General features: G+C 37.5%; 1 protein-coding gene and 1 pseudogene across 1 annotated transcript in view; one reads left to right on the top strand and one right to left on the bottom strand.

The window, feature by feature from the left end:
- Positions 1-1,867, top strand: part of LOC107551547 (proteasomal ubiquitin receptor ADRM1-like) — a 7,566-nt pseudogene extending 5,699 nt beyond the window's left edge.
- A 49-nt stretch (positions 1,868-1,916) lies between these two features.
- LOC107551508 (laminin subunit alpha-5-like) overlaps positions 1,917-22,682 on the bottom strand; it is a 76,503-nt gene continuing 55,737 nt past the window's right edge. The window contains exons 35-75 of the mRNA XM_016233123.1: positions 21,486-21,630; positions 21,243-21,383; positions 19,566-19,727; positions 19,073-19,177; positions 18,909-18,992; positions 18,580-18,810; positions 17,443-17,556; positions 17,070-17,200; positions 16,753-16,833; positions 16,135-16,349; positions 15,921-16,021; positions 15,663-15,846; positions 15,431-15,571; positions 14,727-14,923; positions 14,434-14,550; positions 14,157-14,311; positions 13,455-13,596; positions 13,277-13,376; positions 13,071-13,184; positions 12,245-12,430; positions 12,014-12,156; positions 11,751-11,933; positions 11,464-11,600; positions 11,151-11,304; positions 9,804-9,946; positions 9,541-9,703; positions 9,325-9,456; positions 9,095-9,237; positions 8,870-9,002; positions 7,707-7,847; positions 7,435-7,565; positions 7,188-7,352; positions 6,929-7,055; positions 6,351-6,490; positions 5,854-6,043; positions 5,617-5,763; positions 4,318-4,465; positions 4,098-4,228; positions 3,864-3,957; positions 2,680-2,799; positions 1,917-2,535 (exon numbers count right to left, since the gene is read on the bottom strand). Coding sequence (XP_016088609.1) covers positions 2,387-2,535; positions 2,680-2,799; positions 3,864-3,957; positions 4,098-4,228; positions 4,318-4,465; positions 5,617-5,763; positions 5,854-6,043; positions 6,351-6,490; positions 6,929-7,055; positions 7,188-7,352; positions 7,435-7,565; positions 7,707-7,847; positions 8,870-9,002; positions 9,095-9,237; positions 9,325-9,456; positions 9,541-9,703; positions 9,804-9,946; positions 11,151-11,304; positions 11,464-11,600; positions 11,751-11,933; positions 12,014-12,156; positions 12,245-12,430; positions 13,071-13,184; positions 13,277-13,376; positions 13,455-13,596; positions 14,157-14,311; positions 14,434-14,550; positions 14,727-14,923; positions 15,431-15,571; positions 15,663-15,846; positions 15,921-16,021; positions 16,135-16,349; positions 16,753-16,833; positions 17,070-17,200; positions 17,443-17,556; positions 18,580-18,810; positions 18,909-18,992; positions 19,073-19,177; positions 19,566-19,727; positions 21,243-21,383; positions 21,486-21,630 — 5,860 coding nt within the window. The 3' untranslated portion in view covers positions 1,917-2,386. The remainder of the gene's footprint in view (positions 2,536-2,679; positions 2,800-3,863; positions 3,958-4,097; positions 4,229-4,317; positions 4,466-5,616; positions 5,764-5,853; positions 6,044-6,350; positions 6,491-6,928; positions 7,056-7,187; positions 7,353-7,434; positions 7,566-7,706; positions 7,848-8,869; positions 9,003-9,094; positions 9,238-9,324; positions 9,457-9,540; positions 9,704-9,803; positions 9,947-11,150; positions 11,305-11,463; positions 11,601-11,750; positions 11,934-12,013; positions 12,157-12,244; positions 12,431-13,070; positions 13,185-13,276; positions 13,377-13,454; positions 13,597-14,156; positions 14,312-14,433; positions 14,551-14,726; positions 14,924-15,430; positions 15,572-15,662; positions 15,847-15,920; positions 16,022-16,134; positions 16,350-16,752; positions 16,834-17,069; positions 17,201-17,442; positions 17,557-18,579; positions 18,811-18,908; positions 18,993-19,072; positions 19,178-19,565; positions 19,728-21,242; positions 21,384-21,485; positions 21,631-22,682) is intronic.

Genomic DNA, 22,682 nt, shown 5'->3' with positions numbered 1-22,682 from the left:
GGGGCTGTTCAGTCATTTTTGACCAAAAATATTTTCTTTTTTAAAAATAATTTTTTTAACCCATCAGAATGATATGAAACTTGGTAAAGGTTTTGGCACAACACAAAAAGTATGGACATTATTAAAGGTTAAATAGGCCAGATAAAAAGTCACATACTATTAGTGGTTCAAAATGACCAGGAAGTGAATCACACAGCTCGAGTGGAAATGTTTGGTACTGCGCCAAAACAAACTCTTACAGAAAGCTGGTGTTTTGAGATATATCCGCCTCAGATTTGGAACACAACTTGTTTAGATTTATGGCTTTGGTTTTCACACAGTTTTAGGGTAAAACACTTTTTGGAATAAATATACTTCTCATAAAGTTATAAATAGTAAAAATATTTTTGTTCATTTTTCATAATAAACTTCTTTTTTTGATTTCACTTTTTTCACTTCAGCAATAATCTGCCAAGTAAGTGTCTGCTTTAAAAATAAACTTTGGTCTGTGCTCTAAAGTATTCAAGATTTGCCTGTTAGATATTTAATTTTCATATTTGTGCTCCAAAAGTTCTTAACAGTTAATACATGGATCATAACTATTATATAAATATAATTAAGTACCATAAAATCCCCTAAAAATACAAAATAGTAAATAAAAAAACTATCGAAATATATAATACATTAATTTCAATGAAAAAAAACAAACAAAACCTTTGTCATTTTTGATTTCCGTGCGAGTAGCACCAGAGGGTTAGGAATTGCACCTTAAAGCAATAGTTCACCCAAAAATTTAAATCGTCATCAATCACTCACCCTCATGTCGTTCCAAACCTGTATGAATTTCTTATGTTGAACACAAAAGAAGATATTTTGAAGAACCAAACAGTTGTTGGTCCCCATTGACTTCCATAGAAGGGAAAGAAATACTATGGAAGTCAGTGGGGACCATCTACTGTTTGGTTCTTCAAAATATCTTCTTTTGTGTTCAACATAAGAAAGAAATTCATACAGGTTTGGAACAACATGAGGCATAATAACAAAATGTTAATTTTTGGGTGAACAATTCCCTTTAATGCTGCTTGCCACCCATCATAAAATGGAAAGAAGTTAAAGATGAATTATAAAAAGATCCCGTACTAATGATTGCATGAGCCGTATTTGAAGCGGTTCTGAAAGACCATTCTGCTAAATGTCGGCTGAAATCATTGCTTGGCAGAAGAATTTGTCATCAATGAATTATGGCATTTTGTTGTTTATTTTATAAAATCGTACCAGGTATATGTAGTGATTTACAGAAGCAATTTGTGGGAATCTCTATAAATGTTTGTCTTGGGCTTGTCCATATATTCTGCTTTGATGTAAACATGCTGTGTGTCGGTGTCTGTGCAGGCGATGAGTATGTTCAGCAGTGCTCTGGCCTCTGGGCAGCTCGGCCCGCTCATGAACCAGTTTGGTCTGCCCTCTGAAGCAGTGGACGCAGCTAATAAAGGAGGTGAGATGTGTGTCACATCAATCAGCAGCATAAAATCTGAATTCAAAATTTATATGAACTTATAAGGGAAAGTGCATATCCTGAATTCAGTTTTCACTATTAGTAATAAATACTTCATGTTTGCTACCCACAAGCACTCATTTGCTTTGTCTTGGTATTCAGATGTGGAAGCGTTTGCCAAGGCCATGGAGGGCAGTGATAGCAAGACAGCTGACAGCGATTCCAAAGACAAGAAAGATGATGACGAGGACATGAGCTTGGATTAGAACAACCTTCTGAACACAGTTGTCTGTCTGAAGTGTTAGTCTGGGTTGTTTGCCTGTACTCGTATTGATTCATGCATGTTTTGTATGTCCACAGCTACACTATTAAACAACTGACTCTGTAATTCCAGCTTGTGCATGTGTGAAGTTGATCAACATGAAATCAAAGTGACAAAACATAAAGGAAATGTTTATTGCCAATAAAAATACAGCTAAGGGAATCTGACAAAACATCAAAAGTGACAAAAATAATATTTCTTGAGTTTTCAACTCCAGTGATTTTACATAATACACAATGCATCCCTATGGCACATGGGAAATCCACATTCAATTGCTCTCCAGTGTTTTTATACAACTAAATATTCCCATAAAACCCATTTAATGGTCATATGATTGTATCAATGTACTAATTAAACCTGGAACAATATGAATCCAGTGCCAATCCATCTCTATATTCCTCTGGTCCCTGCCGTTCTGAACGTAATAGTTTATCAGTGGCGTATCGGCACTTACAGTGCTTTTTAATCTACATACACAGGTGTCATGAAAGTAAACATAAATATCAGTTTAAGTTAAATGCTAAGCAAACCCACCACCTGCTGATTTGATAGTGTGAGTGTAGAGTATGTAGGGCTAATGTAGCTGTGGTCTATAATGCAGGGCAGCCCTGAGTCCCCACAGATCCAGACACTGACAGGGGTTTGGACAGCATGACAGGCCTGTGGTTCAGTATAGCTTTCCTCACACATCCGTGGAAAGAGAGGACGGTTGACGGGAGACCTGGCACGGCTATGGTATCTGCACACAAGAGGACAACAGGCTTATGTCAATATTGAGCATCTCACCTCATTTATTTCAATGTAAGATTTTGTTCATTTAGCTTAAAAAATTTGACGAGACAGGAATTGTAAATATTGATTTGGTAGCGTTCAGATTTCATACCTGGCACGCCGCCCAGATAAACAGTCTCTTTGCCCCCATTTGATCTGCTCGGTTTGGGACCCACTCCATGTTCACTCGCCGCATCCACGTGTAGCTGGATGACGTTACTCTTCTTCACAACTAAAATCACAAAAATGTAAGTGTCAAATACATTGACGGAGTATCTTTATATTTTAACTAGGGCTGCCAGTCGATTAAAACGTTTAATCTAATTAATTACATGGTGTGGCGATGAATTAATACATTTGGCATGTGAAAATACCCACAAAAGATTATTTCAAGCTATTATTGTTAAATGAGAAAGAATCAAGTAGACATTATAGTAGCTTTAGAAAAAAATATTTGATTTGATTCAACATAAAAGGTATTACTCATAAATGTTTAGGCTACAACAGTCGGCATAACAAACTATGAAACATAAAAGATAATTTGAGAAAAATCTTAGCATTTTCTGTTAATTTTTTTGTTCTATCCCGTCAATGTTTTTTTTATTTGTCTACTTTTATTTATTTCAAATAAATAAAATTACACTCTAAAGTAGAAACTAAAACTGCCAGCAGGTGGCGGTAAATGTCTTTATGAGTTTTTCATTCATTCATGGGCATTTGAATCATTGATTCACACGATTCGTTCAAAACGCGGATTCATTCAGAAACTAAGCACCGCTATGTTGCTCACAGATGCACAACAGTTCTGCTGTGGCCTTGTGGGTCATATTTTCGTTGGCAAAATTGAGCTTAAAATTAAACACAATATTGTATAAAATCACATTTGCACTTATGGTATTCGGACATAAACAGCACTTGTATGATATTGCTTTCGCTACTCATGTGATATTGTTTATCATATTATATAAATATGAGACAAAATCTCATACGGGGGCATTTTTTGCCCCAATATCTTGAATTTTAGGGCATAACTGCCTTTATGGAGTTGTTGCCCTGCATCATATTTGTCAGTCAACTATATGAAATGTAAGATGACGTACAGGTCTTGGGGCGGGGCCAGTGCGTTAACTACATTAAAATATTTCCCTAATTAATTAATGGGTTAAACTGAGAGCCAAGTAAGGTTACTAATGCTAATAATGATATTAAATTCAAATGTCTTTGGTTTCCAAATAAAAAAAATAAAGACCACGAGGGTCAAACGTAGTGTGATTGTTTGTGTTTTTAAAGACTCGCCTGCAACAGTGTGCCAACCTCCATCACAGAGAGACTCTTCTGGTGTCAGACTGACTGAAAACTCTCCACTTCCGCTGTTCACCAACACAGTCACCTGCACAGAACAAACAGACACTTCAAACTGGTGTATAGCTCCGTCCCACTGACCTTCAGGCAGCACCACCAACCCTAAATGACTTCCCTGCCCGCATCTGAGTTATTGCATGTGTATGTGTGAGTGCACGGCTGTGTCACCTGGCCCTGGTTCAGAAAGAGACTCAGCTGTCGAGTTTTCTTGGCTCCAGCGTGCAGCAGGAGTCCAGAGTCCGAAACCAGACGCACCTCCAGCTGGATCTCGAGGTCCCGGGCCAACACCAGCGATTCGTCTAGCATGACGGAGAGCCACAATAAACAAAGTGTGCTGTACACCATCTTTCTGAATTCAGTCTGAAGTGTGTTTGATTGATTGGCTCACCGATGGTCAGATATCCTCCCTGACTGGAGAAGTAAACCCCGGGCTGGAGGGGCTGCTGGTAGCAGGGTGTCACTCCCACGCTGTGAGAGGGGCTCTGTGACAGCACCTCGTTCAGATTCAGATCCCGCACACAACCAACGAAACCAGCCTGAGAGATAGAAACGCAAAGAAAGACAGAAAAGTCAACGTCACAAAGATATATCTCTGTGATTATGTTCAGATAGGTACCATCCAAAACAGTGAGCTGCCCACCAAAACAGATTTTTAGGGTATCATGAGTGCACTCCTGAACTGAAGGCTGCTCCAAACTTTATTATCATTATCATTAAATATATCCTTAATGGATAAGCCATTTCCAAAATGCATTGCATTGAGTTCAGTGGAAAAAATCGTGACCTATTAATATTCAAAATAAAACTCGACTTATATATATTATTAAAATATCCACTTTATTATTAAAAAAATAATATAATATTAATAGAAATAAACTATTTATTCTTCTGGGTATTCTTTCATACTAGCAAAATAATGTAATATTAAAACAATATACTATTCAAAATAAAAAAACATGCTTACAATATATTACAATAATATGATTAAATGTTAACAAAATAATACAACATTAAACAATATAATATTAAAATAAACATATTTACGAGTTTGTACTAAAATAATGATTATTTTACATTTTTTATTTAGCAATAAAAATAGTTCAAGCTAATAAAAAAAACTGTTATTTAACATTTCTGCTTATTAGAATATTGCGTTATTAGATTAGCAACACATTAACATCAAACTCTATTGGAATCATTGCGAATTGAGTCTCTTATTTAATGAAATTGTATAAAAGTTTGTAAAATAAAGATCAAGACCTGTATTTCAAATCAAATCAAAAATAGCAAAAAAAATTGTTAAATGCAATTAAAAAGCATTTATTTATAATTTTTCATGCTAACATCAAATTCCTATTAAAATACTATGATTATTTAGTAAATAAAAATAAAATATATAATTATAATAAAAATATGTGTGTATTTGTGTGTGCTCTTATTAAAATAAAATATGATTATTTTGATTCAAGTAAAATTAAATAAAACATGGTGGAAGGAGACCTGCATTTGAATGAAAATGAAAAAAATGCAACAGTCAATCTTATCCAACATTTGTGCATACTTGTTAATATCAGCCTCTTGTTCTCTTATTGCCCAAGTAGAGCATTTCATTTCAGCCACTACATAAGCAGCAGACAACAAGGCAGTCCACTGGTTTTAAACAGAGTATGTATAAGACAGTGTTCACCATAGCTGCGCTGTGGTCAGAGGGAAGTCCCCCGATATAGAGAGGAGCACCAAAAGCAGTCTTCCCTCCGCCCGTCACCCTCTTGTTCTGGGTGTGGATTCCGTCCACTGTCAGAGACGCCCTGTCAGCCTCCACTCTCACAAACACCTGCACCAGTTCATTGAGAAAATAAGAGATCTAGAAAAAAAAAAAAATCACAAATATATGTCTAAAATCATGACTCATCCACATACGAACCGTGTGCCACAGGCCATCGCTGTATTTGTTTTTGCTGCGTATGCTGGTCTTCCTCTTTCCACCGTTGACCGTCAGCATCAGATGGCCATCGAACACAGAGAGCGTCATGGTCCTCTGGCCTTTCCCTTCCGCCACGTGGAAAATCAGTCCACTCGAGGAGTTCACACGCACACCGACAGAGATGTGCGGCCTGCAGATGGAGTTTAACACAGGCGTGTGATTTGGGCATTTTTGGTCAATATTAGTGACTTTTTGTTTTGGTCAGTACTGGACCTAATATAATGATTTTCATGCTAAATTCTCATATTTTTACATTTAGATGACCTTTCTGTCATCTAACACTCACTTAAAAGTTGAATTGTTAGAAACACTTGTAATCGCAAAATGAATATAAATTTCATACTGTACATTATAATGTTGTGATGCCTAATAAAGCATTTAAAACTACTGAACTATTTGCTTTACAGTGTTTTATTACTGTTTGTTTTTATACTCACGCCTTGCTAAATGCTTGAGGCAGCGAATCAAATCTCAGATGACTGTGGGAGGAGCCACTGAAATGATGAGCGTCGACTTCCTGGATGGACATCTCACCCTGACAGGAGCCACGTGCCATTCGACTTCCATGAGGCTTATTCTGTTTATTCACAAACAGACGCACATTTCATGTGCTCTTATTAAAAAAATAAGATGATCTATCATTAAGAAAATAATATATTATTAAAAAGAAACGGTTTATGCGTTAACGGAAAATGATTTCATACTAGCAAAATAATATAATATGAAATTTTTTTTGTCAATCCTCCCAATACGCAAAATACGCAGGGCCCCCAAAACACCAGGGGGCCCCCTTGCTCTCAAAGATGATTTAATTTTAGTTTCTGAATTTGGCTAGCGGTTATGAAAACATGAATGATTATTTATTTTAATGCGGTGCGCTGTCACCCTTTCTACGTAAAAATTACATAAAAATGTCATACAGTCTTGCTCCAGACTTAAAAAAACGAGATGAAAGCGTACCGAGCTGCGGAAGCCACTCAATAAAATAAAATATCTACATTTTTAAAAATAGTACCTTTGGATTCATTCGCCGTGGTGAATCCAGTATTTCCAGTGGGACTGAAGAGGAGGGGCAAACAAATGTGTATTCGTGTCCCTCTTGAGCTTTTTTCATATCTTCTACTGTCTGGGGCTCATTATTTCTAAGAACACAATGTAGAAATGATAAAAGCTGATCTAATTGTAACTTACATAAAGCTTATACATTCATTATCATTCATTAGCATTTTCCTCCATGAATCTATTTTCAACACTCTCTTCAGTGCAACACACACCTCTTCATGAAGAAGTTACTGACGCAGCCGGTGAGGTTGGTGAGGCCGTCTGACTCAGGTGTGCCGCCCACGTAAGAAAGGTCAGATTGCAGCGCCGTCCTGCTGTCAGCCGCACTGACATTTACTCCTTGCTTCTCAAGAACATCATCTATATAAACAAGTAACCTAAACAAAGGCAGAAATAGTCACAACCCTATACACAAACGCAATTTTATTGTATATTAATATTAAACACAGAGTGGCATACCCATCTCTGATGCGGTAAAATGCAACATAGTGACTGTTGTCATCATTGTACGTCTTCTGAGACCTGACTCCATTTTTTTCAGTACTGACTACTACATGGCCTCTGTCTAATACCACCTGACACCTGTCACTCTGAGGGGACGAAAACAAACACAAACTTTGACAATGGATGCAAGTGTCTTTAGTAGGAATCACTAAAATGCATAATTTAAAATTGACATTGTATGTTACATACACAAAATATGGTTTGATATGTCAAACTGTAATTTGTACCTGGCCTTGGCGGTAAAACATGAGCCCGGTTTGCTGATCAGTTCTGAAGCCGATGCCAGCATAGAAGCTGTCTGGATTCAGTACATCGTCCATTTTCAAGCCCAGGTAACCTTCTCCAGTGAAATGAGCCTCACGAGTAAACTGACGCACAACACAAACACACATGAACATGTGTCTTAATGCAGCAGATGTCATATGTGCTGGGTTGGGAATCATAAGGCATTTACAGATTCTGCTTCTAATTCTGATTCCGATGCGGAGTGATTGCGGTATCAAGTTTCTTGTCAAGTTTCCTTCAATAACTCAGTTGTTGTTGCACCTTGTTTAACTGGGGTCATTTGAGCATTTTTACAGTTATAAAAAATAAATGTGTTCCTTTGCTTTGTCACATATTTGATCAAAATGTTACGACAAGTAATATTGACATGGCCTAATTAATATTCCTAAGCTTCGGTATACTTAAATGTCATTTGTTGAAAAGAAATTTGGTACAGTGTTTGCAAAAATTCAGACATCCGTGTTGCTGGGTGCGGAGCATTTAAATATAAAATACGGGTACTACTTTTGATTATTAGGGAACACTATTCGTTACTAACTAGTTGCTTATAAGCATGCATATTACTAGCATAATATTGGCTGTTTATTATTACTACTTATAAAGTACATTTTAATGCCTTATTCTGCATGACCATATTCTAGACCCCTTACCCAATACCTAAACACAACTACTACAACAACTGCCTTACTTACTATGAATACGCAGTAATTAGGAGGAAAAACTCTTAATTAATTGTAAATATGTGTTCACTAATCCAAAATATGTGATGGACTAAGTGAAGAAATGAACTGGAAATGATGTTTACATCAAACCCAACTTCTGAATCATTATCTTGGACCAACGGCAGTTAGAAAGCGTTTAACAGCCAGTGTGAAGTTTTCCTACATTTTCAAACCAACAAAATAAACTCAATAACACCTTTATATTGGCTGGATTGGAGTACGGGTTACTTCACACCCCAGATTTCGGAGGCCTCTTTTTTCACAATTAACTGAGTGAATGCAAGCGTGTTCCCTCGTCGCAAAAGAACACAGATGTTCCAGAAACATGAGCTAAACTGAATGTAGATTCCCAACCCCACTGAAACAAGTATGATGATGCTCACCAGCAGGTCATCTGGACAGCCATAGCTGATCCCTGCACTCTTCATGGTCTTCATTTGAACAAAGCTTCTCATGGCCTTAATGGTCCTGAGGCAGCCCTTTATGGAGCCGCGCTTACCAAACACACTCTTTAAACTGCAATGACATGCACAGAGAGTTAATTATACACAGCAGGGCTCACCAGTCTGTGTACAAGTGGATCTCTGTGGAAATATCTGCATGGTCACCTCTCGGGCATCTGATCATCTGGCACTCCACCCAGGAAATATCGTCCCGTGAAGCTGAGCTCTTTGCTGGAAAGCGTGTAGACCTTCTGACGATCTAGCCTCACTAGCATTTCATTTTTCGAAAGTTGAAAGATAACATCCAACTGAAAACAACAAACACAAAACATACAACTTACAGAGATGAGCAGACAGGCAGGAAAACACTGGAATAAATCGAGGGTTTTACTCACAAATTTCGCCTGCGCATTACTGATTTTAATTTTGGAATCTTGTTGTGGGTCAGTTAAGTTGGACACCTGTCCATCAAGGTTATGGAGGACTTTCAGAAGACCTCCTTGCACAGCTATGCACACATACTTATCCTTAGAAGGAAAAAGAAAAACATTAACACATGATAACATGTGTCAAACAATCCCAAATCCGAAGTTTTGCAGTCCACGTCTCACCTGTCTTTGGAACAACAGGAGAATGCCGTTTTGTGAGATGAGTTTGACATGCTGCTCAAACACACGGTCGTCCTTCAGAGTTTCGAACAAAACCTCAACATAGCCCGAACCATCAAAATACACTCCGTCAACTCCCCACTCGGGCGTATTTGCTGGCCTCCTCCTGTTTAAACACATGAAGCGATTTTACAAGGAACGCACTCTCGCAAAGAGGTTAACACAGATTATATGATTTAATAAATAATAAATGAAACCCCTCTGACCGTGAACAAGGGAGGTCAGTTGTGGTGTTCATTTGGAAGGTTTGCCCGAAGTTATAGAGGCTGATTAGTTCTTCATTTAGACTTAATAACTCCAGGCAGCCCTTGAAGAAGTTAGGAGATGTCATGTTCAGATCCACTGGAGGCTGTGTGTTTTTGAGAGAAAGAGAAAGACATTGTAAAACATTTTTGGAAGATTCACCAATATTAAAATGTATTGAAATGGATGACAAAAAATAGCTGATAATTATTTTAATGTTATCGCAGATAATCAATAAATGTCCAATATTAAAATTCTATACTAGCTGAGTTTTGGTCACCTTTGGCTTGCGCGGTTGGGTTTGAAAGACAATTAAAATTGAGTAATATTATTGATATGACTGCACTGACACCATTGGATGAAAACAAAACTTGAACTGAATTGAGCTGGATAATGACACTATTTATGAAAACCTGCTTTAATTTATCGAATCGAATTTTTCATAATTGATGCAACACTGACAATGCTATTGAACTGAATTGAATCAACACTGAATAATCACACTATGAGCTGCTTTACAGCTGAAACTGAATTACTGTAGCTTTACAGAGGAGGAATTGTGCAACATTACATTTTTATTTATTACTGTGAAGCTGCTTTGAAACAATCTGTTTGTATAATGTGATATATGTGACTGGACTTCTTAAATTATTAGTGTTTTTAAAGATCAACTTTAAATGAGTGTGAGATGACGACAAAGGCAATCACAATGTAAGCATTAAATCCAAAGTTAACCAATGGTAATACATAAAAAAAAAAATCTAAGTGTTATATTATAATGTTAAGTCTCTTATGCTTATCAAGGCTGCATTTATTTGTTCATAAATACAGTAAAAACACTAATATTGTGAAATATTATTTTAATTTAAAATAACTGTTTTCTATTTAAATATATATATTTTAAAATGTAATTTATTGCTTTGATGGCAAAGCTGAATTTTCAGCATCATTGCTCCAGTCTTCAGTGTCGCATGATCCTTCAGTAATCATTCTAATATTCTGATTTGTTGCTCAAGAAACATTTCTTATTATTTTTGATGTTGAAAACAGTTGTGCTGCTTAATAGTTTTGTGGAACTCAAAATCAGGATTCTTTAATGAATAGAAAGGATTTATTTGCAAATATTTGTAATTATAAAAACATTTTTACTGTCACTTTTGATATATTTAACGCATCCTTGCAGAATACAAGAGTTGTTAGGGTGGTCTAGGTGGTTAGTAGGGTGTTTGCTTATTGGCTCAAGTCAAAAGTGCCCACTCCTAAGTGTTTATTATATTCTGCTCCATAGATATGGGTTTTGCTTTACTCACAGTGAATGTGCTGGGATAAGATCCGACATAAAACACAGTCTCCTCAGCTGGTAAGTTGAGCAGGCCTTTTCCTTCTCTTGCCTCCATGCTTTGTTTAACTATTTTTGTTTCTTCTGAGTCTGTGGACATTGCCATCTGACCATACTGTAGAGTCCTGCACACAAATACAGTAGAAGTGCAGAGTAAATACAGCTAGAATATAATTTCAGTGAAGTCTAAGCTCAACAGATATACAGTGGTGTGAAAAAGTGTTGGCCCCCTTCCTGATTTCTTATTTTTTTGCATGGTAATGATGGTGTCCATCGTTTCCTACCTCTCCAGGACAATTTTGTTGAAGTAATCCTTATTCACGTCCTCAGTCATTATCACCTGCGCTGTATCTTCTCCCACATTGAAGTACCAGCGCAGCTTTGATCCTTCCAGCGTCATTGCCATATAATCCTTTTTGGACTACAACACACATACAGCACAGACATGTGTTTATATTCACACATACTGTATATAATTAATCACGCGCAACTCAAAACAGCTTAATATATAATGCATGACATGCAACATATAATGGTACAAATCACTGTTAGGCTGAGGAGGTTGGCTTACATCTTTGTTACCAAAGTAGAGGACAAACTGGGGTTTGGTGGTGTCAGTTTGGCGTAGTGTACGTGTGGCACGTGGTAGCTTGATGTACATGTGTAGCGATGAATATGCTGCCAGATCGGCCACATTACTGGGCGTCCTCACTTGTACTCCTGAGTTACCATTAAACTGCATTGACACGCTCACCTGAAGAACAGACAGTCGAGTCACTGCCTGTAGCACTGGGGAAAGACTGGGGATACTTTGAGACTTCTGAAGAGCTGTACCTTGTTGGCAGCATTGCGAGCCTGTTCAATGAGCTGGCGGATTCTCTGGATGCTGTCGGAGATGTTGGACGGCTGAAATGAGGTGCTCTGCAGACGATCCAACTTCTTCATCAGCTGAGGAAGAGTGTCGCTCAGCGCTGCCACTGCAGGAACACAGAAGCACATTGGAATTGATGCGAAAGGCAAGTCAAGGTCACTCACGCTCACTCAGGAGAGCTTCCTCACACGCACCTGAGGTATTGGCATCATTGAGGGCTTTGTTGATATCGTCGCTGGTAGCGTTGGAGTCTCCGTACTGCTTCTGCCATTCCTCCAGCTGCTTCTGAATTGGAGCCAGCGCGTTGCTAACATTAGTCACCGTGTTGTTAGCCTGCTCCACTGCACTCTTAGCTGCGGCGATGTCTTTTGCAATGTCTTCTGCATCATTTCAACACATTTGAATGACGATGTTTAGGTCATGGTTTTTATTCAATTAAGCTTGACAGACAAAATATATAATAGCATTTAAATGTTTGCAGGCAGCAAAATACTTTCATTCAGCAAGGATGCATTAAATTGATAAAAAAAGTGACAGTAAATGCATTTATAAAGTAGCAATTTCTATTTCAAATAAATTACGTTCCTTTGAACTTTCTACGCATCAAAGAATCCTGAAAAAAATATCTATTTAAATCTCTACAAAAATGTTTTAAAATTTCAATTTAATAAGAAATGTTTCTTGAGCAGTAAATCAGCATATTAGAATGATTTCTGAAGGATCGTGTGGCACTGATGACTGGAGTAATGATGAGCATCACAGGAATAAATTACATTTTAAAACATTAAAATAGAAAACAGTTATTTTAATTTATAAATTAAATTAAATTTAAATATATTTCACAATATTACAATCAAATAAAATCAAATAAAAGATGAGCATAAGATAATTCTTTCCAAAATATGAAAAAAATCTTACCAACCCCAAACTTTTAAACGGTAGTGCATTTATTTGCAAGTTAGCTAGCTATTAGTTAGATCACAATGAACACAATGAAGACTAAGGACTTTGAACTCTGACCTCGACTGGCATTGAGGCTATTCTGAATGTTCTTTAGGTCTTGGAGCATCTTCTCCTTTTTCTTTTCACCATCCTGCAAACTTTTCTGTATTGAGTCCACACGTGGCTTTAGACCTGCCAAAGATATAGTAATGGCCTGCATTAGACCGAGGTTCACAACAACAAATATGTAGGCCTACCTTGAAAGAAAACATTGCTGTCCTTACTTTGACTGCTGTTATTCAGTTCCTCTGCTTCCTTCACAAGCTCATTACTCTGATTCTTCAGTGTAGCAGCTTGTAGGGGCAGGTCTTTGTCCTTTATGTTCTAGATCAATAAACTTGTGTCACTTACTCATGTTTTCAGAGCAATTAAGATGCATTGATGTGCATGCATTGACTGTACCTCCAGAGCCTCAGTAGCAGCTTCACTGGCTTTCTTAGCTGCAGTCTCGGCTTCCAGCACGCTGTTTATAATGTCAGTGTATGCGCCTGATGCGTTCAGAGCACGCTGTATGAAACCGTCTCGATTGGAGCCAGATATTAGACTGCACAACAACAAACACAAGGCCACAGTTTTACATCTAAATATACATTCATCATATTAGAGGAGGTCCTAATAGAGAGTACAAGAATGTGCACTATATAGCCAAGCTGACATATTGATTAATATTCAGGAATTTTAAGATTATCGCATCAGTCAATAGCTGTTTCTTCTTGGCTGACTAACAGACATAGCAGTTTCCTCAGGTCTGTCTCAAAATTGACCTGTCAATCGATAATGAATGAATTGCTTTTTTCAATTTTTCTAAATTTTTCTTTCCATGGTTATTTGTATGTTATTTTAAAATTGCCTTTATTTTTGTTTGTGTAAAAGCAATTTTGAATTTGTATATGAAATGTGTTAAATATACAAAATTGCTTTGCTAATTGCATTTTATTGTGTCCAATAATAAAATATTTGTTCAGTTCAGCAAGTTTGTGGACCCTTTATGTGCTTCCCTTTAATTATGTAGGCTGGAATACATCAGTCACCCTGCTAGCATCTAGCATCAGAATTGCTCATTACAAACCAATACAAGTCGACTACTACAAAATAGTCACACACCTGGAAAGATTATTGGCGAGCTGGTCCAGCATTTCAGCGTGTTTCTCTGCAGCTTCTACCAGGGGAATTTTATTGGCGGAGGGAGCGTATTTCTGAACCTTCTCAGCTAGAGGCTGCCTCGCTCCATCCAACTGAGCAGCCAGACGCTCGTAGTCCTGATAGAGATGACACAGCGTGGATGAGTACAAGAATGAGCTCAGTGAGGTTCATTTATAATACACAGAAATGCTATACTTGAATCTGCATACACAAGCGTACTGTTCCTGTAAATATGTACCTCTTTGGAGTCCTGGAGCATGGAGAGGAGGTCGTTGACCTGCGTCACATCATCATCTGCCATCTGAAGCTGGTTCTCCACCTCCTTCTGCTTCTTCAGCAGGTTATTTACTGTATTCTAGAAAAACACAACAGAGAAATTCATTTATTCATATCGCAATTCCATTAAATTCCTCTTCCAATTCAAATCCCAATTGAACTTCTTTTGATGTGTGGCCAGTTGAACTCAAATTCCAACTCTCAAAGTTGATATTTTCCCCAATCCTGTGTTTTTGCATGTGTTTGTATAAATACCTGCAACTCCTCCATGCGTTTCTCATGAATATTGTTGGCCTCTACGGCGTTTGCTGTGTTTTTGACGGCCTCATTCATAGCGTCTCTCAGGTCCATCAGCTGCTGATTGAACTGGTTGAGTTTGTTTCTGATGTTCTCTGCCACAGCCTCATTATTTAGTGTCTGGTTTGCAATCTCATTTTTCACACGATCTACCACTATAGAGAGACAACAACCGTGAAGGACAAGGTCTACATTCTTAAAACAGAAAAAAAACTTCTTTCTGTAATGTAAAGCTGAATTTTCAGCATATCATTACTCCAGTCTTCAGTGTCACAAGATCCTTCAGAAATCATTCTAATATGATGATCTGTTGCTCAAGAAACATTCCTTTATTTCTTATTATCATCAATGTTGAAAAATATTGTGCTGCTGAACATTTTTATGGATTTTTCGATGAAAAAGTTCAAAAGAATATAATTTATTTGAAATAGAAATCTTTTGTAACATTAGAGAAGTCTTTACTGTCACAGTTTTGACCAATTTAATGCATCCTTAATGAATAAAAGTATTAATTTCTTTCAGACAAAAAAAAAATCTGACCCCAAACATTTGAACAGTAGAGTAACTGATAAATAAATGAAGCAATGAGTGAATGAATGAAGTGTATTCATGGACAAACGAGTGACTGAGTGATGTTTGTTGTGCAGTGAAGCAGTACTCACGCTGACAGTGCACATCTGCCCCATGAAGCACAGGGACACTGTATTTATTAAGACACGTGTCACACTGCTTCCCTGTCAGACCTGCTGCACAATGACACTCTCCTGTGCGAGGGTCACAGCGGCCTCCTCTACACTCACACTCTACAGACCACACACAAATACATCAATAAATTCAACTGATGATGTATCATATTCCATATCCCTGCAGTGTGCATATGTGTGTTTGACTCACTCTTGCAGCCATTAGGGCTGTAGCCCCAGTAACCTGGAGCACACTGGCGGCAGTTCGGTCCGTTAACCCCAGGCTGACAGGCACACGTGCCTTTGACAGGGTCACAAGGCTGAACCAATGCCGCTGCTGCATCACAATCACACTTACGGCAACCAGAGCAGGTATCAAATCCAAATGCCCCATGCTAAACAAAACAAAATTACCATCAACCTCCGAGACGAAACAATAGATAAAGAAAAAACAGACAAGCAGACATACCTCACAGAGGTCACAGTGGGCTCCCACCACACCAGGCTTACAGTGGCACTGTCCCGTGTGAGGGTCACAACGTTCAGTGCCACAAGGAGAACAGTTGCATCCTGGGTAATACAGGTGGGAAATAAGGCAATCACGAGAGTTCTCTGAATACAGGAAATACCATCCAGATTGGATAAATTGAATTTTTTCCCAATAGTGTATAAATGTGTCTTACGAGTGCAGTTCTTGGCAGTGATGGCATCCCCGTAAAAACCCGGGGCGCAGATCTCACAGTGCGGCCCAGCGGAGTTGTGCATGCAGCTCTGACAATCGCCCGTCAAAGGGTGGCAGTCACTGAACAGCATGTTGGGGTCTGAGTTTCCATTGCAGTTGCACGGCTGGCATGTACTGCCAATCACCATTGGGTTTCCATAGTGTCCTGGTGCACATCTGTATTTGGTAAAAGAAAAGGGGTAATTTTCATTGATATATATCATTTTCTAATTGACAGTAATTACATTTACATTTATTAATTTAGCAGATGCTTTTGTCCAAATTAAATATTTAATTAATTATTTATTTAGTAATTACATATTTCAATTATTTAATTATTTAATAATTAAATAACTGAATTATTTAATTAATTATTTAATAATAATAATAATATATTTTCATCATGTATAAATGTATCATGTTTTCATTTAATATAAAAATTATAATTGACACATTTTAATTATTTAATTTAATTTTTATTGTATTTTTATTTATTATTATGGCAAATCATAATAAATTAAAAAAATAATACAAATTATTACTGATTAAATAACAATAACAATAAGCTTCATAACTTTACCTTTCACACTTAGATCCAGCATAGCCAGGCCTACATAGACACTGCATATGATTGGGCTTCTCCACACAGCGAATGGCAAAACTGATAACAAGATCAAACAGATGACATCCTTTAATTTGAGAATGAGGCATGCTGGGATATCCAGCACTAAAATCAGCTCTTACTGGGAGTAATAGCAGAAACCAGAGAAAAAACCAGGAAGAAAAAAATACACTGGGACATTACATTTTTTAAGCAAATCAACAAGAGAAAGACTAAGAAAAAAGGTCTGAGATGAACAGGAAATAGTAAATTAGTGGTACAGATGACGAACTGACTTGTTTGAAGCCACTTGCAGCGGGCAGGGGCAGCTGGAGCAGGACACTGCGTGGCCATCAACAGTGTTGTTCCCATGAAAACCGCCCAGGCACTGCTCACAATGATTTCCAGCGGTATTATGGCGGCAGTTCTGCAAATGAAGAGTTACAATTTCAGAAAACACTCTAAATGAATCTTCAAGTTGTGTTCCAACATCCATTCTTGGAACTTTGAGAGGTCTTTCCCAGGATCTTAAATCTTAATTAGATTTACGATTTTGTTTTCCATGAAGGTTGGCATTGTACTATACCCAGTGGAATCTGAAATAGCTATATATTGCCCATGTTTAAGTCTGTTATGTGATTTATACATGACTTAGTGAGATGGACTAACCACACATACGCCAGAGCCATGCAGACACTCATCAGAGTGACCGTTACAGTTACAAGGGACACACTTCCCGAGGAACAGCCCTTTAGTGTCTCTGTAGTAGCCTGGAGCACATTTCTGAGTGAAGGAGATGAAGAAATGAACATTTTAATATCAGAACCCATTTTGAACAATTCCATTCTTTTAATAATGACTTGTTTTCCATTAATCTGTATTTCTGATTGGATGGGTAATAAAATGTAATACATAAAAAAAATACCAAATACATTGTATGTGAATTTCTAGTATTTATATACCATTTCCAAAATGTAATTTATAGCACAGTTTGCCACACACAGGGTAGTTTACACAGGGTACTTTTTTAAAAACAATAAAAGCACTTCTTGAGAGAGAGAAGTTAGGTAAATAGCTATTTAAATTAAAAATGTAACATAAGCGTGTTAAATGTAGCTAGTTTTGTCTAGTAACATCTTTAGTGGTACAATTAAGCTACCTTAAGTAGCTTAATTGTATAAAAACACAATTAAAATATAAAATAAAAAAATGAGTATTTTAATTGTGTTAAAACCTTGTATTGAAAATGTATAATTTAAATAATGTAAAAATAAATACTATAAAATACTACATTAAAACAAAATGCCCCCAAAGATACAAAATAAACATTTTTGAAGGTTTGACTGATTCTTTGTTGCTAAATAAATAACTAAATAAACTGGCAACACTTTAGTATAGGGGCCAATTCTCACTATTAACTAGTTGCTTATTAGCATGCATATTACTAGCATATTGGCTGTTTATTAGTACTTATGAAGCACATATTTTGCACGACCATATTCTACATCCTTAATCCTACCCAATACCTAAACTCAACAACTACCTTACTAACTATTAATATTGAGTCGTAGTTAATAGTTAGTTAATAGTGAGAACAGGACCTTAAAATAAAGTATGACCAATAACTTTTGAATGTGTTTAAACCTGTAGAAGTTTGAACATTACTGGTTTAAACATTAAAAAGTTATTAATAAAAACTGGTTTATTTATTCAAATTCACACAGAACCTCTAAAGTAAAGAGGCATTAAATGATAGTATAGAAAATCGATTGCATAAAATAATTTGTTTTTGTTAAAGCACACTACCTGACAGGAGTCTCCTAGATAGTGTCCTGGGCAGAGACAAATTTCAACATTGTTTGCATGGCGGCCAGAGGGCAGGTTGTCGGCCCCCTCCAGCACAGCAGCGCGCAGCGACACAGACTGAGCAGACTGAGAGTGCAGCGCTCTGATCTGCAGTGACTCCAGCGCCACCAACACCATCATCAGCTCCTCACGGGACACAGAGTTCCCCGTCTGAGCGTGCCTGAAACTCTCCTGCAATTAGAAAGAGGAAACTTGAATTGCAACAACTGTGCATTTGCAGAATTATTTTGTAAAGACTTTTTTTAAAAGTCTGGCACTAAGTTCTTCACCTCTACCAGGTGAACGATGCCCTCATGAGGGTCTTCAGGAGAGGAATACTCTCTTTCCATGTACACCAGAGTCATCTGATTCCCCTGCACACAAAGACTTTCAGTTAGGCCTCAAGTAAAAACTCCTGGTAAACTTGAGAGAAGGAGACTTTTTGCTCTAGTACCTTGAGTATAACGTCAGGCCGTGTGGTCTCAACTATCAGAAAAGCATCACCTCTCATGGTCTGCGTATGCAAGCGGTAGCGCAGATAGCCTCCGTAGGATGACACCTACACGTACACATAGAAAAGAATACACAAAAACAGCTTAAGACAAGATTTCTCAACAACATAAGACTGCACTAAGCCTGCGTTCATCAACAACATTTAGCACCAGCCTAAACAAGGTGTGCATGAGTTATCAGATTGTTTGTCTGACCCTCATGTTTCCTGTAGCATTAATGTGAGTTATCTGATGGACATTCAGTTCAGCTGTCCGTCTGGCCCCTTACTGTCTGACCGCCGGCTAACCCATAAGCTCGGTGGAAACATATGTCACAGCAGCTGCCATGTTGTCATAATAAGACTCATATAGGATATAAAGTCTAGGTGTAGAAGATTCATGACTCTGGTTGAGTGACATGCTTGTGAATATTATCCCAGATTGCTGTGGACTCACTTTATCGCCGAGGTAAGCGCGAGGAGCATGCCAGTGGAGGTCCTGCGAGACGTCAGGTACGTCACTCAGATCAGCCTCCACCAGATCTTGATCGAGATACGTGGACACGGGAACTTCCTGTCTGTCACTTCTCAGTAGCACCCAGCCAGCCATGTCCATGATCTGTAGGGGTGGCCAGATCAAAGCAAAGACATCAGTTAAATGTTATTGCAGTCAGTAATTACACTGAATTCATTTTCACATCCCGTACACAAATGTTCACTGAAAAGAATGATAACCTAAAGTTCAAGCAATCTCTCAGGAAAGAGATCAGCAGGAGAGTTGATTTTGTAACTGCTCTGAGTGATTCAATAAATCCGTTCAGTGAAAGATTTGTAATATGAGGGTCTATTTAATGATATATTAAAGGGAAAGTTGAAAATGAAAATTCTGTCATTAATTACTCACCCTCATGTCTTTCCAAACCCGTAAGACCTTCGTTCATCTTCAGAACACAAATTAAGATATTTTTGATGAAATCCGAGAGTTTTCTGACCCTGCATAGACAGCAACGGAACTGACACATTTAAGGCCCAGAAAGGTAGTAAGGACATCGTTAAAACAGTCCATGTGTCATCAGTGGTTCAACTGTAACATTATGAAAACTTTTCATATGAATACTTTTCGTGTGACTATTATAACGATGTCCTTACTACCTTTCTGGGCCTTAAATGTGTCAGTTCCGTTGCTGTCTATGCAGGGTCAGAAAACTCTCGGATTTCATCAAAAATATCTTCATTTGTGTTCTGAAGATGAACGAAGGTCTTACGGGTTTGGAAAGACATGAGGGTGAGTAATTAATGACAGAATATTCATTTCATTTTTGGGTTAACTATCCCTAAAAGAACCAGCTCATAAGGGTCATCAGTGTGTAATTCAGACTACACTGGTCATGCTGTATGCATGTTTTTGCGTGTAGCCTGTGACAACTCAACAGAAAGATGGTAAAATATGATTATTGTACTGTGACTGGATATTCAATCCCACACTGGAAGCACCATGATAAAAATATCAAAACTGCATACCAGTATACCATATTTTTGTAACTGGTATATTGCTACAAACTGCAAAAATTTTATGGACGGATAAGAATAGGTAAGCTCAAAATCTCACTTTCTATCATATATAAGTGTTCAAAAGTTTAGGTAGAATAAGATGTTTTTTTCAATTAATGCTTTTATTCAACAAGAATCCATTAAATTGATCAAAAGTGGCAGTAAGACATTTATAACGTGTTTACAGTTTCCACAAAAATATGAATCAGCACAACTGTTTTCAACATTGATTGATAAGAAATGTTTCTCAAGCAGCTGATCAGCATATTAGAATGATTTCTGAAGGATCACGTGACACTGAAGACTGGAGTAATGATGCTGAAAATTCAGCTTTGCATCACAGGAATAAATTACATTTTTAAAAATATTAATATAGAAAATTGTTTTAGTTTATAATAATATTTCACAATATTACTGTTTTACTATATTTTTTTGATCAAATAAATACAGCTTGAGAATAAAAGACTTCTTTCGAAAACATTCAAAATCGAAAAACTTTTGAACGGTAATGTATATGCGCATATATAAAGGTGAATGATTTCTTTATTTATTAAACTACATCTCTTCATCTTCAGTAGAGTACCTCACTCCTCCGTTTGACAGAGCTGTGGCAGCGGTCAGTGGCTCCAAAGCAGAAGCACTTAGTGCAGCCTTTAGCATTAGTGGGGTCCAAATGAAACGTTCCCAGTTTGCACTGGTCACAGCGAGAGCCTTCCACATTTTCCTGAGAGAGAGCAGACACATCATTGATATAACAGATGAGGGAGATTCCTGAATGTTGGATTATAACATTATTGTAATATTCACATATAATATGAGGGGGCACCTTGCATAAACAGCGTCCGGTGATGGAGTCACAGACATCTTTCTCAGTTCCTGCCTCGCTGCAGTCACATGGTCTGCAGTTGGGGTATCCATAAAAACCTGGGGTACACCTGTCACACTGACGGCCAACAATGTTGTTCCTGCACCTGAGGAGGGAGTAATGTGCTTTAGCAGGATGCAAATAACACAAAGTATATATGTATGTATTGTAGCAGTGTTCCTATCATGTCTGGACACAACCAACATGCTCTCATGTGAAAGAGGGAATGTGGTAAAGAAATGTGGCAATGTGATCCAAAATATAGGCATTATACTCTACCAAACCCAGTCCAAAAACAAGCTATTGGCTTGGGCCTAATGCATTCTTTCCAACTATATCTAAGCAAACTGCCATAGTTATTGCTAATTTATCTAGTTATAGTTAATGAACGTGACCTCAATGGATGATGAATGAACGGTTACAATTTATGACATCCTCTTGAAGTGCAGAGATGCTGGAGAGATTGTGCAGCTCACAGTCACAGCAGCTCAAATCCTGCCTCCCTGCAGATTTTAAACAATGCCTAATGAGGGGACGTGCAGCCAATGGACTGAAATAAAATCTCCTAAAAATAAATACCTCTGGAATTCCTGCACTTAATCCTTAAATAGACAGTATTGCTATAACCAGAGACAGTGCTTAATAATATCAGTCCTTCAGGCAGTGCTTCACAGAAAAATGTTTGGCTCAGGCGTAAAAGGTCAGTTGTAAACACTCCATTAACTCCATTCCAATCCAAACGACTTGACTTCAGACAGCAGACACGTTTAGTCTCACAAATTTCAAAAATTTAACAGCATAATTCAGCCCAAAATCAAAAGAACAAAATAACAAATTACAATGCTTCTATTTTCCATTGGACCATTATTTATATATATATATATACATAAAAAGAAGCACATTTTCCCCTCATTTTAATTGTTCACTAATTTATATGGTTAAAACGGTTTGCCATGGTGGCTATAAATGAAAAGAACAAGTACAGGATTGGTTTTAAGCTCTAGCCCACGGGACGCGCTGCTGCTGCGCTATTCATTCAAAATATTAGAGAAATATAGAAGCTCAATGCGGAGAAGTTGAATGGGTTAAAACCGAAACCAAGCCATTTACACAACGCATATTCAGCGCATTTTTTAGACGGACAAATATGACTGCTGC

This window comes from Sinocyclocheilus grahami, unplaced genomic scaffold (genome assembly GCF_001515645.1).
Source record: "Sinocyclocheilus grahami isolate Dianchi unplaced genomic scaffold, SAMN03320097.WGS_v1.1 scaffold426.1, whole genome shotgun sequence".
Classification (NCBI taxonomy): domain Eukaryota; kingdom Metazoa; phylum Chordata; class Actinopteri; order Cypriniformes; family Cyprinidae; genus Sinocyclocheilus; species Sinocyclocheilus grahami.
Note: the sequence above shows the minus strand (reverse complement) of the source record. Positions and strands in the feature narration are given on the sequence as shown.